This window comes from Rattus norvegicus, chromosome 18 (genome assembly GCF_021556685.1).
Source record: "Rattus norvegicus strain SHRSP/BbbUtx chromosome 18, alternate assembly SHRSP_T2T, whole genome shotgun sequence".
NCBI classification, from domain to species: domain Eukaryota; kingdom Metazoa; phylum Chordata; class Mammalia; order Rodentia; family Muridae; genus Rattus; species Rattus norvegicus.
Window position 1 is genome coordinate 6,225,016 of NC_141551.1, and position 18,311 is coordinate 6,243,326.

At 38.0% G+C, this 18,311-nt stretch overlaps 1 protein-coding gene across 2 annotated transcripts in view; it reads left to right on the forward strand.

The window, feature by feature from the left end:
* Taf4b (TATA-box binding protein associated factor 4b) overlaps window positions 1-18,311 on the forward strand; it is a 117,891-nt gene that overhangs the window by 53,620 nt on the left and 45,960 nt on the right. For both annotated transcript variants that reach the window (XM_087592589.1, NM_001426974.1), the window contains 3 exon segments: window positions 2,599-2,729; window positions 7,863-7,988; window positions 11,717-11,773. In XM_087592589.1, coding sequence (XP_087448715.1) covers window positions 2,599-2,729; window positions 7,863-7,988; window positions 11,717-11,773 — 314 coding nt within the window.

The window sequence follows — 18,311 nt, forward strand, 5'->3', positions numbered from 1 at the left end:
AATGGTGAGCCAGTCCCAAGGGCCTGAGCACTGGAGAACTAGGTAATGGTGAGCCATTCCCAAGGGCCTGAACACTGGAGAACTAGGTAATGGTGAGCCATTCCCAAGGGTCTGAACACTGGAGAACTAGGTAATGGTGAGCCAGTCCCAAGGGCCTGCGCACTGGAGAACTAGCCCAATGCTCGTCTGCTAAGAGGTTTGGGCTAGGGAGAGATGCCCTCTGCTCCTGCCCCTCGCCACCTTTGGCAAGTAGGAGGGAAAGCAGGCCCTGCCCCAGAGATTTTTTTTTATTTTCTTTATTTTCCTTTTCAGGGATGGGGTTGTTGCAAAGGCAGAGTGCAGATAAGAAGAGACAGGGAGAGGAGTTAGATTAGGGTACATGATGTGAAACTCACAAAGAATCAGTGAAACATTTTTAAAAACAATAGAAATTATACATTTTCTGAAAGAATATTTGACAATGTTTTTCCTGTGCGAAGGTTAGGTTAAATGTCACTGTTCTTCATTTTCCCTCTAATATCCTAAATTAAATCACAAACATACAATAAAGTCAGTGGTAAGCAGGCAGTCACTAACTAGCACTCCTTAATTATGTTGGCTTTAAAATGTGTTAAAAGTGGGAATAGTTTTAACTTGTGCTCTCAGATTTTCTAACTTAGTGGAGGTATTTTTGAACATTGGCTGTTGTATACCCTCAGGAATTATTTATTAACACTTGTTCATTACCAATACTTAAATATTACAGGTTTTAAAAAAAGAACACCAGCTATTATTAGTTTTTAATTTATTGTTCTGAGAATTAAACTCAGAACCTTCTATAACAGTATAGATTTTTAAATAGATAAATTCTGTTTTTATTTAGTTTTTTAAATAATAGTTATTATTTTCAAAAAAATCTTTCCCAAGCACTAATTTTAAGTGCTCATGTAAAAAAAAAAAGAATCATGAAGTAACTTGGCTACCCAATCTAGTTGTAATTTATATATTTTTTTATTTGTGTATATATATTTGTGTATGTGAGTTCTGTTGCATATGGAGGCCAGAGCTATTGATTCCCTGGAACAAGAGTTACATGTTATAAACCATGGACACTGGTGCTAGGAATCAAATGGAGGTCCTCTGGAAAAGCAGTGAATGGCTTCTAAGTCATCTCTCCAACCAACCCAGTTGGGGATATAATTTTAACCATTGATTGGTTTGAAATTTTATTGTTCCTTGTATAGAAGGCCCAACTAATTGTTTATGCTGAACATTTTTATGAAGTTGTATCTTGGTAATGGGTTTTCCTTTTTTCTCTATTTCAGTTTGAAATTGGAAATGAGTTCAGTGTTTTACAAAATAATGAATTATATTTTGAAGGCTTAGTTTAAAATAAGTTGGATAATTTTAAATTTTCTTCCTTTTTAGTTTACTATGAACTACATTTCAAATTAAAATGTAAATTTACTATGTGGTAATGTCAAAGTGTATTTAAGTTGTAATTAAACTGTGTTTTTGCTATAGTTCAGCCTTTGAGAATATGAGTATTTATTATATAAATTAGCATACAAAAATCAAACACTATTTTTAAATTACTATGAAGACATACGTGTGTGTGTGTGTGTGTGTGTGTGTGTGTGTGTGTGTGTGTGTGTGTGTGTGTTTTAAAATAATCACAGAGGCCTTGAGAAATGGCCCAGTGGATAAGACACTTCTGCAAATATGAGGACTAGATCCTTAGTACCTCACACACATGTGACTACACATACATGCGTGTATAACACACACCTGGGCAAACACAGACACATGTACACAGTCTTTAACAATATATCTACCTTAGATCACTGGATGCCTGTATGTTTACCTTTGCATATCTACTGAGGCGGCCAGGTATGTGCCCCTAAGAAAGAGTTTAAGCACTGATAATGGTTGATTGTTAGACGGCTACTGCTCTGGTGTTTACCTTTTAATTTTTTCCCTAAATCTTTCTTCCTCATTACCACCAAGATAAAACAATTTGTTCATAAACAGGAAGTTATTGGAATTAATAATGAAATGATGAGGTTTGGAGCATATTTCAGTATAATTTTACACGTTAATTTATTGAAAACACGAGTAGTACAAAATATAATTGGAAATGGACAAGAAGTATATAGATATGTTTTATAGACAAGGAATTAACAGATTTATAATTTGAGTTCACTGAAATAAATGTCATGAATTATTAACAGTGTCAAACAGGGTAAAATGTAACTTTCCATTTTTTTAATTAATAAAATTAACAGAATATAGCACTAATTTCTGAAGTTACCATTTTCCTCCCTGAACACTAAACTTGATTTGTGTTCTTATTAACTTTGTCCTATAAATGACCTTGCAAGGAGAATGATTCTAGAGGCTAAGGGAAACAATGTCTATATTTTCTGAGGCTCCAGGCTAGGTTTTATTAATGTAATGTCTAAGATCTTTGAAGTTGTGACTTTACCAGGAAAATCATAATCTCCAAACCTTTATTCATAATGGGTATGACTTCCAGGGGGAACTGAATACCTGCTGTGCTAATTATTTCAATTATAAGCCACTACTAAAACATGTAATGGATTTTCTCTGCCTCTACAGGTAAAAAGCATGACATTACGGAGCTTAACTCTGATGCTGTGAACTTGATCTCCCATGCAACACAGGAGAGATTACGAGGCCTTCTAGAGAAACTAACTGCAATTGCTCAGCATCGAATGACTATTTACAAGGTAAAGGAATCATTAGGGAAATACAGACTGTCACCTCCTGAGCAATAGTAAAGGTCGTTTCATGGACAAGGCTCCATATCTGCATGTATTTTTAGAATAGTTGAGAAATATATTTCATGTTAGTAGGAAAGCAGTTTCCTTAATTGTTTTACTTAGATGTGCTTGAATAGTAAATCAAATTAAAATTGGTTTTAAGTAGTGTCCAGAGTAAGTTTATTGTTGTACTTTGGAACATGCACCTATTTTACCTGAGGCTCCTTCCTCCTCAAGGCTTAATTAGGAAGAAGGTTGTGTTAGGATAGAATACTGGTTACTGTGTTCTCTTTGGTGGTCTGGACTCTGCTAGCGACCATATGCGTTTTAGTTAGTTACATGGTAACAGTGAGTGCTGACCCTGGTGTCATGCGTTGCTGTTCTTAGCTGCTATTAGGAAAAGCTCAATGCAAGAAGAGCCTGTCTAGGTGTAACAAGTAACTTACCAAGATAAAAGATAATACACTTACTGTATTTGAATTGTAGTTTTTATTGCTTTTCGGTCTTTAGGGTAAGATCAGTTGTGAACTGAAATTTCAGAGGTGGGCAGATACCCTGAATGATTATGGAATTTAAGAAAAGATAGTGGAATGAAAAGGAATAACACTTTTTTTTAATTAAAAAGTACTGAGGGCTAGATTTCCGGCATATCGGTGAACAGGTAACTTCATGAGATTTTAAGTTTGCCAAATCTTCAAAGCCACACAGACTAAAGGAAATTCAGTATCTGCCACTGCCTCCTTAGTAGACTTGCAGGGGAAATCGTCTTACTTCCTCATGTAGCATTGCAGAAGACCTATAGTGAGTGGTCAAGGTTTTTACTTGAAAATTCTTTGTGACAATTTGTTAGACTGACTTAAAAAAAAAAAAAACAAAACAAAACAGAATAAGCACCAGACAAAGCTGTGGGAAACAAAGCATCAGTATTTCATTTTACAGAGTCTAGGAATCTGCCCATTTTTGTAGGTTATCCATCTATCAGTTCAGTCGGTGTTAGTTAACTGCACTTGTGTGTTTTGATTCTTGCCTGTATCTTCCCCTTTCTCTTTTGTTATTCTAGCTAATGTTTCCCTACTTTCTTAGTCATGACAGAGAACCAGAACATTTCCATTTCACTGACTTTGCTTGTGTGCTCTGAATTTTATTTATCTCTGTTCTGGTCTGTATGGTTTCCTTTGTTCTATCAGCTTTAGGTTTACTTTGCTCCTTTTTTTTTTTTTTTTAATTACATAGGAGGTGAAATAAAGATGTTCGTTTGGGATTGTTCTCTTCTGGGTAGACAGTTACCACTATGGATCTCTACACGTATGAGATCACTGTATTTCATATCCTTGGAGTGTTGTCTTTTATTCTGTCTGTCTATTGTTTTGGTTTGGTTTCTTTCCCCTTTGACTCACTAGATCAGACTAGTTGAGTATGTGTTGTTAAATTTACACATTTTTTTTGTGAAATTTTCAGGACTTTTTTTTTCAGTACTTTTTTTTAACTTCACTCTTCACTTCTTTGTGATAATAGAAGAAACTTCATATGATTGAAATTATTTCAATTCATTAAGGCTTCTTTTATAACCTAATATAACCTAACATGGTGTTTCCTAGAGAATGTCCCACATGTGTTGAATAGAATATATATTTTTTGATCTTGCGTGTAATATTGATACATGATTATTATCTAGCTGGTTTTAAATGTTGCCATCTGTTTTTTGTTGACAGTCTACATGTAGTCTGGTATTGAAACATGGGGTTTGGTTCAGTAATAGAAGATGTATACATGAGGCTCTGGGTTCAATCTTTGATGCCAATCAAAAAGTTGTAACTAGGTTTGCTTTGCATTTGAGGCCTTTATTGTTGGGTTTATATAACTTTTATCCTATTTCTGTTACTAAAACAAATGCTGAAGCTAATTAACCCCAAATAAAGAAGCGTTTCTTTTGGCTCACAGACTGGGAGGCTGTAGTCCATGGGGGGTTAGACTCGTTGCTGTTGGTTCCATGGCAAGGATTCATGGCAGTAGCATTTCTGGTGAAGCAAAGCTATTGAGCTCAAGGCATTCAGGAAGTAAAAGAGAAGAAGAAGGGAGGCTGTGTCCTCATATTTCCTAGGGTCTGTTCTACCTCCTTCCATTAGCACATTGGCTTGTGACCAAGTAGGCAGCAGGTGGGCCATCGAGTAATACAGTCTTCTTAACCCTTCTGTTAATATGCATCCTCTCATTCTTCCTCCTCGTCTCCAGTTAACTCCCTATGTGACCCAAATAGGTCTTGGGCTCCTGCATTCAAAAGACCTCTTGCCTTGGCCTCCAGAGTACCTAGTGTTACTATAATCTGTCCTTTGTTGTTGACCCTGAGATACCTCTTTAACATTAGTACAAGAACATAAAACAATCCAACGTCTTCTTTTGAAAGTAGGCGCTTTCTCACACACAATATCGTGATTAAAGTTTCCCTCCCTTCACTCCTTCCAGTTCCTCCCCTCCTCCCTTCCCATATGGATTCATTCCCCTTCTATTTCTCATTAGAAAAAAAAAATCAGGCTTCTAAGAGACTATAATAAAACATAATAAGATAAAACAAACTACCACATCAGAACTGGACAAGACAAACAGAAGAAAAAGAGCTTACGAGTTACTAGCCTGTTCAGGGACTCCAGCTCTCTTTGTACAGCCCTTACAACTCCAAGACCCTTCCTGACTGACTCTTACACATCACTAAGCTCCGCTGTCAACACGAGATCCATCTTTGGCCTGCTCTGAACCACAACTTCTACGTGTTAACCCCCGGGAAATACTTCCAAAAGACTTCAGTTGAGCGTGCCGTTCACAGCTCTGTTGTATAGCCCTCAGGTAGCATTTTTCTGTTTTATCAAGAGCATGTGTTACTATATTTGATAGCTCTAAGAAAATGGGTAGTGTTTACCCCACCTGGAAGACCTTAATCATTTAACTTACGGATCCTTTAACTTTAATTGTATAAGTGACTCTCAACCTTTCAAATGGTGTGACCCTTTAATACAGTTTCTCAACAGTAAAACTATATTCTTGCTACTTCATAACTGATTTTACTAGTTATGAATCATAATGCAAATACTAGATATGTTGAATATCTGATATAAGGCCCTTGTAAGGGGCTGTAACACACAGGTTGAGAAGCACTGTATTATACAGTTACTACTATTATTGATTTATCCTATACATTCTCCTACATTCATTCTTTAGCAAAGCTAGAATTACTGTCTGTATATTATATAGAAAGACAAATATTCTCCTTTTTTTTTTGGTTCTTTTTTTCGGAGCTGGGGACCGAACCCAGGGCCTTGCGCTTCCTAGTCAAGCGCTCTACCACTGAGCTAAATCCCCAGCCCCTAATATTCTCCTTCTTTAAGCAGAAATAACCACTTAATTACAAATTCAAGTTTACTTCAGAATTACAACTATCTTAGGTGGGATTCACCTGATGGTGCTAATATAACTTGAGTCTGGGTGTCTAGTGGTGTTCATTCTTTTGGTACATGAAGACTGCGTTAGAAACAGGAAGGGCTTGATGATATTAGGCATATCTGTTACAATGGTAGTCGGGCTTTAGGAGTTAGGGAAAAGCATTTATTTGCAATAACTGGAAGAGAAGGGGAAATTATGCCACAGACTGTTGTATCCAAAATGGTAAAGAAAACAGCATGCAGATGTGATACCGTTAAAGTTTAGAATGCTTGTGCATCTTTTTAATTTAGTGCTTATTGTCCCCTCTAAATTAAATTTCTGTCTGTAAAATGTCTCCAGAGTTTCTGAACATAGAAGTGGTAAAGATGAGGGATTTAAGAAAATTGTTATTGTACTTAACCTCTATGCATGGCCTACAATGCATCCCACATTTTATCTTGTATTATTTAACTTTAAAGACCATGGGGGATTCTTGTATTAAGCTTGAAGTAAAATAAGTAGCAACTACTACATCCTTCTTCCTTAAACCATGTAATACTCTTTTGATCTAGTTAAATACCAACAATAAAAATTTAATTTAAAAAGAATCTTGGGCATATGAAGTCTCTTAGTCTGAGTGAACTGAAGCAGCCGGAAGCTTGAGGATAGAGTGGGAACGCAGTAGTGCCATGCTGCGTTCCAAGCCAGGCGCTCATGTTGAGCTCAGTGTTTCCAGTGTGGCTGTGAGAGCCTCCCCCAGGGGAGGTGTTGACTGCTGAGAACAAGTAGAGGGGCGTGCAGATTGGGAAAGACCTTTCCGCTGTGTCCCAGATGAACCACATACACGGATATTTGTATTGTAGAGGCAGCTACAGGTCATGGGTGAGGAAAACTAGAAAATAGTTCCATTTGAAAGCACTGATTTGTACTCTAGCATACTAGAATGAGTGAGACAGTTTGAATTTTGTCATCTTATAGAATACTTAAAATAAGACACTATAGGCTTCTTGTTACAGCTCTCATTTGTAAATGATATGCTTTCCCACTCCTTCTGAGTCCTAAGGCAGGATGATCCCAAGTCCCACGGCAGCCCAGTCTGTGTAGTGAGAATCTACTTATAAATAGATAAGTTATAAATAAAAATTGTATTAAGATTATTTTAAGTAATGTTTCGGTCTAAATTAGACTAAATTAAGGGAATCTTCAAACAAGGCCTTTATGATTTTAATGTTCGCCATTTTATCTTCTATTTGGATAGAAGTGTTTTAGTTTGTTAAGAGCAAGCCAATCTAACTAGTTTTTTTTTCCCTGTCATTTTCAGTGAGGTGATTGTTCCGTGCTTTTTATCTAAGGTTTAATTACTCATATTTATGCCTACTTAGGAAATAATGTGATAAGGGAGATTGAATTATAGGTAATAGTATATTCTACTGTGTTCTTTTTCCTATTGTTAGGGTCTGTTTGACTTAATTACTTTCACTGTCTCTAAAGAGGCTTGCTAATATAAATGCTTAGTCATCTCTCAAATTTTAAGGTCAATTAAAATTTCTGGCTTCTATTTTGTTTGCTTGTTTAACAGAATAAAAAACATTGTCTTCTGAAAAAGTTGGTTTCCTATGTGTGTTGCTCTCTTTGTATTGTTATGCCTTACGCAAAACCAGAATCATAAGACTTTCTCTCCCCCAGGGAAGTGAAAATTACATCTTGTCTACTGATACCAGATCACAGCTCAAATTTCTTGAAAAGCTGGATCAATTGGAGAAGCAGAGGAAGGATTTAGAAGAGAGAGAAATGTTACTGAAGGCAGCCAAGGTAAAGCCCCGTGTGATTTTTCTAGGGATGTGGTCTGACAGTGATCATAATTGATTTCATCATTGATTGACAGTGTTGCTTTTGCTCAGCCTTTAGATTTCTCCTGAATTTCCTAAAATGAACTTACTAATAAGGCGTTTCTCAACCAAGATGATGTGGTATGCCGTTTCAGTTTTTTAGTTAATGAGTCCTAATCTTTTGTCTCCTCCCTCATATTCTGGTGTGCCTGATCTCATTCCTATTCACCTGCCCCTAACCGCAGTTAGAATATTATACAAAAGTTAGACTTTTGAGACAATATTTGGTATGTACTAAGTTGAAGTTAACAAGAACACTTTTTAAAACACAAGAGGATTATAGTAACATTAAGAACAATTTGGAGCTCAGGGAAAAAAAAAAAAAGAACAAGAACAATTTGGAATATATGGAACTCACATAAATTTGTGGAAAAGGAATTGGAGAGGGGGAGTAGGAGCGGGGGAGACAGGTGGAGCAGTAGACCTGTATTCTTCCTTTAAGCTGTTTTGTAGGACGAGTAATACCTGGGTACCACATAAAAGTTCAGTCCACTCCAGTTTTATGCTTCATACCTCCAGTCTTCTTCATAGAAGTTGAAGCTTGCAAGAAATTATGAAGGCTGACCACCAAAGTCTTAGATTTTGTTTTGAGGACCTTACTTTTAATTTCTCATATTGCTGAAAGTTTTTTTTCTCAGCCACATACTAATATCTTCTTTATTTTTGAAACAGCGTCTCACTGTGTAGCCCTGGCTTACCTGGAACCTTCTGTCTATACTAGGTTGGCCTTGAACTCTTAGAGACTGGTATCCCTCTTCCTCCTGAGTGCTGACATTAAAAACATGCACCATCACAGCCAGCCCACCAACTGTTATTTTCTGTTTTCAGTCTGTCCTGGGATGAGGCAGGGTCTGTGTAGTATGTAGCTCAGGCTGCTTTGAATTCACTGTCATGTCACCATCTCTGAAGTGCTAGGATATGCAGGGGTCAGTCCTGATACTTGGCTCTGATTGCTTCTTTGATTTATTTTGAAACAATTTTAAACTAATATTATCAAACTATACATTTTTGCCCCTTTTTAAAGATTCCCTCATATCCTCACATTTTCTTGCATTTATTCCATCTCTACTCCTTTCCCTACTCTTTGTATGTAACACACACACACACACACACACACACACACACACACACACACGATTAGTCAGTATGTGTATATGTGTATAATATGTACCCTCCATCTTAGTTAAGAAGGATTTTTTTTTAGTATATTTACAGTTACGTAGCTGTCTATACTATACAATTCAGAGAATCTCTGGAGAGCAGTCCTGAGGCATATTGGCCTACTACTTTAAAACAATCTAGTGTGTGTGTGAAAGGTTGTTGGTAGTATAACACTGCTGCCCGTTGCAAGAGATACCTATTCAAAGTTCATCAACCATCTTACTTGTCTTTTTTCTTCTTCAGGTTCCATTTTTCTTTTCAGAAATAAGTATTTCGTTCAGTAGTTTCATCCTGTAGGTGGGAGACACTTCTGAACGCCGACTTTGTTCCTCATTGTGTCTTTATTACTCACTGAGGATGTCCTACTTTTTGTCATTATGTATTCCAGAGCCAACCTTTACTGTTCTTGCCTCCGTCCTGGAATCAACCATTTCTATGAGAAATTCTTCTATGTTTTACTTGAAGATGCTGGTCAGAAACCAGTATAAGAGCACATGCTATGTTCATTGCTTAACAGTGTCATTAAATATAGGATGTATTAGTGGATAGCTCTAGGGAATATTTGTATGATGGCTCTGTATATACTCGTGTATAAGTGTCTACAATGTTTTCTGTATCTTTATATGTATTATAAAATCATGAGTTCACATGTTGCCTCTAACTTTAATCCTGTACCTCACTTTTTATACCCATAACCTATCCTCTATATTAAAATCTTTCTCTTGCTTGAAAGATTTCTCAGGGAATAAGAGCATTGCTGCCAGCCTGATGACCTGAGTTTGATCCCTGGGTTCTACACGTTGATAGGAGAGACCCGACTCCCATAAGTTGTTCTCTGACTTGTACACTTAATTGTTCAACGGTCTTCAAGTGTATACACATCGTTCATTTATTCATATTCTCTTCCTCTCTTTTCCAAATAATTGCAGAATCATTTTCTTCTGGATCAGTTTGTCTCTGTTACTATCCTTGGAACATCTCACTTATATTCTCAATCAGTGTATGTCTTTGATTAGTAAAGTTAATATGTCACCAGCTTGGGTGATTGACTGCCTAGTACTATTTACTTCAGATCCATTTTATTGGCCGTGCTCCTTGCCATGACTTCCAGTGGCTTATGTCTCACTGAGACATCTCAAAGCACAAGGATGTAAGCATCCTAGCATGGCATTGCTCTGTTGTCTCAGCCCCAGCACGACCACTGTGCTGGGAAGGGCAGGGAGATGGGACAGGGAAGGACTCCTTCTTGAACTTGAAATATTATAAGCAAGAACTTAGCTATTGTTACAAGACAGTTTACTGGTTCTTTATTTCTAATTACTGTGCAATAAATAGCATTATAAACTATTGAATACTAGTCTAAATATTCTTCTACCCCTTATCTAGCCCCCCCACAAATCTGGTTGACTTGCAAAATGGAATGCTAATCAATTTGTCATTGTCATCTTTGCTGTTCTAAGCTCCTACCCTCATTCTCTGCGTCAACCTCTGTTCATGGCAGTTGCTTGAGAGTAGTCTAGCCATGATGTGGCCTCTGTGCCTTCAGTCATAGCTCTGTGTAGTAAATGCTCTGTATGCCTGGTTGAGCCTGCTAAAGGGTTGCTCCAGTGCTCTCTCATTCTTGTGCTCTCAATAGTAGTCTTCCTCCAATGGCTGACTGTTAAGACAACACTTGACTTCCTTTCTCTATCATACTTTCTGTATGCTTTAAACACATGGTCATCCTGTCAGTTAACATGCTTGCTATAATTTTAAGGCTTTGTTTACTGTTTCTTTTGTTAGACTGGTCTTCCTAATGTTTTGATGTGGTTTCCTGTTTCTTGTTATTCAGACTTCTACTCAAATGTTCCTCTCAGAGATAAATGTCTAACCCACCACCTAACTAAGGAAGACAACTACCACATTTCTCATGATCACTCTTATACCATTTGGTTTTTTTATAGCATGTATAAGTATCAGTAGTATCATTTTATTAAGTGCAGTATCAGACCTAAAACTCTAATAAAAATATTGGAGTGTGTTTCCTACTTGTACTTTCAGAAATTACTCTTTTCTGAAAGATTTGGTTAAAGGTTAGGTGAGTTCTTGATTTTAATAGTAGTTAAAATACCACATGCTTTTCCAAAATGTCTTCTAAGGATGATCCAGTGTTGTTTGTTTTCATTCCATTTGAGCCCAAACTTCTTTTCCTTTTCTTCTGTGCAGTCCAGTTTTCATTTTGCCATGTTCCAGCATGAGCAATGTCATGCCTTGACTAGACCTGACTGACGCTGTTAGCATCATTTCAGTGTGCCATTCCTCCAGGCTAACTGCAGCAGCAGCCAGATGACAAGGGGGAGGGGCGAGGGCTGGAGAGCAGCTAGCCTAGACCCAGGCATTGCCCCTGGAGCTAGGGTTTTCAATCACAGGAGAAATCATCATTTATTAAATATTTAATAGCAATGCTCGTGTTTAGATGATTTCTATTAAAATTTTCTTTTCCTTTGACAGAGCCGCTCCAATAAAGAAGATCCAGAACAGCTGAGATTAAAACAGAAAGCCAAAGAGGTAGGACTTTCAAGTTACTGCGCTGGTCTTTGTGTTTGAGGGAAGGTTGGCAGCCTCACTCTTGGCAATTAGGTCAGGGTTTATTTTACTGTTGCATAGCATTTGCAGAAGCCTTGGGGAAGGACAGGAACTGCTGAAGGCAAGGGCAGTGCTTCAAACGAGGTCAGTGAGCTATGTGCTCTCCTTTTAAAATTATTTTCAAGGCTTAGGCCTTTCTGGAAATGGCTTTTTGTAAACTGCAACCATATACTTGGAGGAATATAGTGTGGGATTAAAAGAAAGAAAAAAGAAACTTTTGAGATTTAGCATCTGGGACTGTACAATAGGCTACATTTTTCCAGGGTAATTGTTCGTTTTGTAAATCTGATACTGCTTATAATTCTTTGGCTGGGAGGCGGTACTGGGATTTAGTTTTAAATGGAAAATGCCTCTGGCTTTTAATTTTCTGGGCCCAGCAGTTTTCTGTTCTGGAATGGAGCCCTTGTTTCACACAGTTCATGTTTAGCTGCAGGGGTTTTAGTTTATAGCTTAGACTGGTTAAGCTTTTACTCCCAGAGGCCTCTGCATAGCAACTGTAGAAATCAACAAATAAGTTCATTTATGTCTGCAGCCTCCTCTCAGTAGCTGACTTTTTACATTTCCCAATATCCATTTCCTGACTTCTCTAGCCTCAGAGAAAAAAGCTCCACTAATTGGAGCTTATTTTAATTGAGCCTTAATATTGGATCTCACTGGAGTTGCCCCCAGAGCTACTGAGAACAGAATGAAATGAAGGTACCTAAGGTTGAAAGGGTGTGTGTGTGTGTGTGTGTGTGTGTGTGTGTGTGTGTGTGTGTATGTGTGTGTGTGTGTGTGAAATTTTTCACTTGACCTACAGATTCTTTTCCCTCCTGAATAACTCATCAAGCCGGCTCACATTCCTGGTTAAGGATCTGACAGCAGATGATAATAAAGACAATTGAGGTGTGAGATGTGTGATATGGAGCTGAAAAAATCGGTTTCTATAGTTACTTGACTGATTTCATGCAATTTTTAAGGATCTTTGTGCTAAATCAGAGTGATTTCCTGAGCAACCTTTTCCTTAGCTGTGCCTTTTGAACTATGAAATGTGTTGTCTTCAGCATTGCAGCACTGACACCTGGGTGCCAGCAGCAGGTTATTTATTAATGTTCTAAGGCTTTTATTGTTTGGATTAATGTAGGAGCTGAGGCAAAACACATGGAAATTAGTAAGATTCTTAGAATCAATGTGTATTTTCTGTAGCATAGAGAAAGAAAGTACATGAACTCTGGGTAAAGGGGTATAATGATTAGGGCAAGAAAGGAGGAGCTTAAAGTGTTGGAACTGGAGTCACTTTAAGCAAATTGTTTCTTATTTTAAATTCCTTCCAGTGGAAATGTATCTAACTGAGAACCATGTCTACCGTTCTTTCTAAGCAAACCTAGATTAATGATAGGTAGGTGTAGCTAGGCCACTTGTCATTGCTGTGAGCCCTGGCTATCTCTTCTTGGACACTTCTATCTTGGGAAGTTAATTATCTTACCCTGTGTGTTGTTGCTTCATAAACATGGGTATTTAGGTTTTTCCCCCCTCCTTCAGCTTTGAAAGAGGTGACTTTGTTATATGAAGTCAGTATGTAGACAGCAATCCTCAGACAGCACTGTAGGGCAAGGCGCAGCCTCTTTACTGAAGTGAAGAACAGACCTGCTTCTTATTCCTTCCTTTGCTCTCTATTTACTGTTTCTTTTCTAAGTAAGGTTAAAAGAAATGTAATTTCCTTCTAGACTGTTTTAAAGTCTTCTACAGTAAATCTACTGTGATCAAAAGGAATCAAATTTCTTAGCCTGGGTTGAAGAAGAGCTGTTCTACAGAAGGGCTCCTTCTGGCCCTTTCAAGGCCACACATATGGGTATTTTGATTATAGAAATATCCCTACTTTACTCTGGAGCTGAAATATTCTCTTATAAAGTAATTTATGAAGGCATACACTTGTAGAAGCTGTAATGCTGTGGTTTGTTATTTTGGTATTAACGAGGGAGTTTTCTTGACTTCATTGGCAGATTAGTGCTGTTTTGTAGTCAGTGCTCTGTTAGGACAGCTTTATTCCCTTTGCACACTGCTCACAGGAAATGGACTAATGACAGCATTATAAATATGGAATTACAAAAGAACTGCTTAGAGAAGTGATAAGCTTTGTTTATGCTTGAAGATGTTTCAGCAAGGGTGTCTATCAGGCTTCAAGTCATGCCTACATCTAGACTCTAATTGTTAATGACTACAGTGTTGATATTGATAGTTTTCCTATGGTTTTCCTTTTTCCCCCCTAAAATAGTTTTAGAGACTTCATATTTTTATGTTTAGTTTATGTGACAATCTGTTGAATTCACAGGTTTTTATGAAGGTTTGTAGTGATCGCTTTTATTCGTCTATTGACTTCTTCAAGTGATGCTGTTCTCATCTGGCTGCCTTTGGGTTTGCCTGCAGCCTCGTCTCAGCCCATTGCAATGGCTCCTGCTGCACACTGTTGGCATTGACCTGACAGGTTATCCATTTGGAAACCTAACTGCTGTCTAGCAAAATGTCTGGGGCCATCCATGGAATTCGGACATTTTTTTCTTAAACTTTAAGGGTATCTTTTCAATTTTAGTGTAGAGTGGTTTTGTTTGTGTGTTTGTTTTAGATTGTTGTTGTTTCTCTCTCTAAAAACAATTTTCACTGCTACAATTTAGGTATTAATAGATATTTTTTCTAAAATATAAATGGTGATTTGCTTCCATTTTATCCTGATTTGTGAAGCTTTAAAGTATATTAGCAATTGTCAGAATCTAATTCCAAATAAACAGGCTTCATACAGCTGCAGACTTGTCTGAAATGTGTTTGTATGTTGTCGATTAACATTTATCTTGCCCTTAGTGTTTTCCCTTAGTACATCACTCCAAATTCTGCAGAGCAAGCCATCTGACCTTAAAGTTCAAACATCCTGATTTCTTAAAGAGTTTTTAAAATATATTTTATAACCCTTATAACCATTTGGATTTCTTTTTTTGTCCTTTGAGAAATATGAGTTCTGTAAATCTGTGCAGTGTGTAACAAAAAATTCATTCATTTTCTTTTTAACACTTGAAGGCATTCTCAGTTTCATTTTATATCAGACAATAAAGGGGAAGAAAAGAACTACAATCATGTATGTGCTAGAACATTGACTTTGCATAGCAACCTGTGGGGAAGTGATTAAAATGCATGACAAATTAGAAACATATACTCTGAAATAGGATTGTTTTTCTAAATAGATTATGAAACTGAAAACTCAGGGTACAACTCTCCACAGACCATTATTGTATAATTAATAGAATACTGCACATAAGGCCTCATTTCTGAATAGAAAGTATACTTTGTTATTTGGTCCTTTGCCATTGTTACTTTTTGTTTTCCTTCTTTGAGGCAGGGTTTCACTGTTCGCCCTGCTGCTTTGGTGCACTCTGTGTATAGCAGGATGACTTCGATCATGGAGATACTTCTGTCTCTGCCTCCCAAATTCTGAGTTAAAGGTTTAGATCACTACTGCACCTGGGAGAACATTGTTTTGTTTTCTTCTGTTTGTTTGAGACAGGGTCTCTTCATGTAGCCCTGGAACTTTCTGTGTACACCTGTTTGTTCTGACCTCAAACCCACAGAGGTCCGCCTGCTTCTGCCTCCTGAGTGCTGGGATCGAAAGAGTGTACCACTATGTCCAGCACATCTGCATGATTCTTACATGTTTCCAGATTTAGCTGCTAGCCTGAGATGCAGCAGCCACAGCCCTCAATAGATCACAGCCTGTCTGCCTACCCTGAGTGAATACTCCAGGTTTAGTCTTTGATGGCACTAGTCTCTTCTTAATCACTACTAACATCTCAGTTCCTAATGCCCAACATCAGTTGTCCTAGTAGAGTAAGGTTTCACTAGTGGTGCTGTCTCTTGTTAACCATGGCTGATTCTTCAGCCCCGGGTCACCAGAACTCACATAGATGATCTCAGCAGCGTCTTTGTTTCCCTCTGAAACTTCACAATCGAGGCCTCCATCACCCTCATTGCTCTTTGTGTTCTTGTCTTCAAAGCTCCCACAACAGCCCATTAAGCCCCTGGTTTTCCTTGACTTTTCCAGCCAGAAATTCTAAAGTCCTTTCACAATCTTCCCCAAAACACATGACCAGATCTGTCATACAATACATCATGACCTGGTACCAATTTCTGTTTTAGCTTGAGTTTTCAATTGCTGTGATTAAGGCCATGACCAGAAGCAGCAGCTTGGGGAAGAAAGGGTTTATTTAAGCTGATGATTTGGAATTCAGGAGTCACCCCACAAACTGCACCAAACTCAGTCACACAGGGATGGTTTATTTAAGACACATCCTAAGAGTGATCAATCAGGGCCATAGATCAGAATTCAGAGTCTGAGACTATGACCCCGAACCTTTTTATATGTCAGCTTATTAAGGCTAAAACAACAAAACCGCAATGAATTCATACACAGGTGCTAGAAGTGCTGCTGCCTGGTAGTCAGCTCTGACTCAAGCCACTTTAGACTGTTACACTTTAACAGTTCATATTGACCTTTAGATAGGTTGCAACCCATAAGAACAACAATGCTAACCAACCAGAGCTCCCAGGGACTAAACCACTACCCAAAGACTATACATGGACTGACCCATGGTTCCAGTTGCATATGTAGCAGAGGATGGCCTTGTTGGGCACCAGTGGAAGGAGAAGCCCTTGGTCCTGCCAAGGTTGGACCCTCAGTGCAGGGGAATGTGGGGGGCGGTGGTAAGAGGGGGTAGATGGGGGGGGCACCCTTATGGGGGGGAATGGGGAAGGGATGGGGGCTTATGGACAGGAAACCAGGAAAGGGAATAACATTTGAAATGTAAATAAAAAAGTATATCCAATTAAAAAAAGAATAATAATAAGAAGAAACCTGTAGTCAACATGACCCTGCTCTGAGTCAAGTTACTTTTCAGTGACAGTGACTGACAGACATATTACAGCAACAGTATGAAATAGCTGGCAGACATGGAACAAAATGGCTTCAGCTATGCTAGCAGGAGGCAGGCATCAACATTTATACATGCCAATCACGGTCCATCGAGAAGGGAATTTGAGATAAGAATTCAAACCAGAACACTAGATGTTGGAACTGAAGCAAAGGATATGGAGGATGGCTCCACACTGACTTGCTTAGCCTGCTTTTTTATAGTATAGCATCCAGGACCACCAGCCCAGGACCCACCACATCAATATCAGTTAAGGAAATGCCCCACAGGCCAGTCTGGTAAAGGCATGTTCTCAGCTGAGAGTTTTTCCTTCCAATATGACTCCAGCTTGTTTCAAGTTGACATAAAACTAGCCTTTGATTTTTCTCAAATGTGTCTGTCACAGATCAGAAGATTTTAATTTCAGTGAAGACCAGTTTGTTAGTGCTTTTGTGAATAAATATGTCACATCTTAGAAATCTTTGCTAGACTCCCAACTCATGAAGATTTTCTTTTGTGCTTTTTATAGAAGTTTATGTTTCTATACCTTGAGTTTATTTTTGTATATAACATTTGAAGTTTAGGTCCAGATTGGATGTTTTCAAGCTTTATTTTATACATGGATGTTCACTTTCTCCTCCCTTTCTTCCTTACTTCCCTCCCTCCCTTCCTGTTTTTCAAATTAGAGCTTTTCTGTATAACCCTGGTTATCCTGGAACTCTGTGGATCACTGTAGCCTTGGACTGAGAGATCCACCCAACTGTGCTTCCCAAATGCTATATTCAAAATGTGAACTACCACTGCCTATTTTTCCATTCCCTTTCTTTTTTTTTTCAATAGACATTCAGGCGGTAAAGATAGATTTTGTGTGTGCGATAGAAAAGAAGCGGTTTACTTTAAGAGTGAGGGACAGGTTACTCCCAAAGAGGAAGTGAATTAGTTAGCTAGGAAGGCAGAGGCTCAGTCTTGACCCAGGACTTCTGATCCTTTGTGGTCCTTTAATTAACACCCACATTCCAGGAGATAGATCCTTGGGTCAATTTGCAAAAATCCTTTCAGTATATAAAGCAGGGGAGTTGGTTACTAGGATTAAGCCCGGAACCTCACACATACTAGATAGGTTCTCTGCTGTTAAGCTGTATCCTTACCTTTCAAAATCTTTATCAAGTCCAATTTAGTAATCCATAAACACAGTCATGTCTTCATTCGTTTTTCTTGTGTGATATTTTGAGACTCAAGGAATACAAATAAATAATTTATTTCTCAGCATTTCATTTCAATGTATCTGATTCCACCTGTTCCTTGCTAATATTTGGGGAGATGATGATTATTGTTTGTGGCAACTTGTATCTTGTAATTTTGCCATATGCATTCATTAAAACTAGGGTAATTTTTTTTTGTTTTCTTTTGACTTACATTTTCTCGTATGTGACAATGTGTGCGTGCGTGTACTCTCAGTATATATAAAAGTAAAGATTAGAAGACAACTTGGGAAGCTGGTTCTCTTTTCTACCATGTGGGTGCCAAGG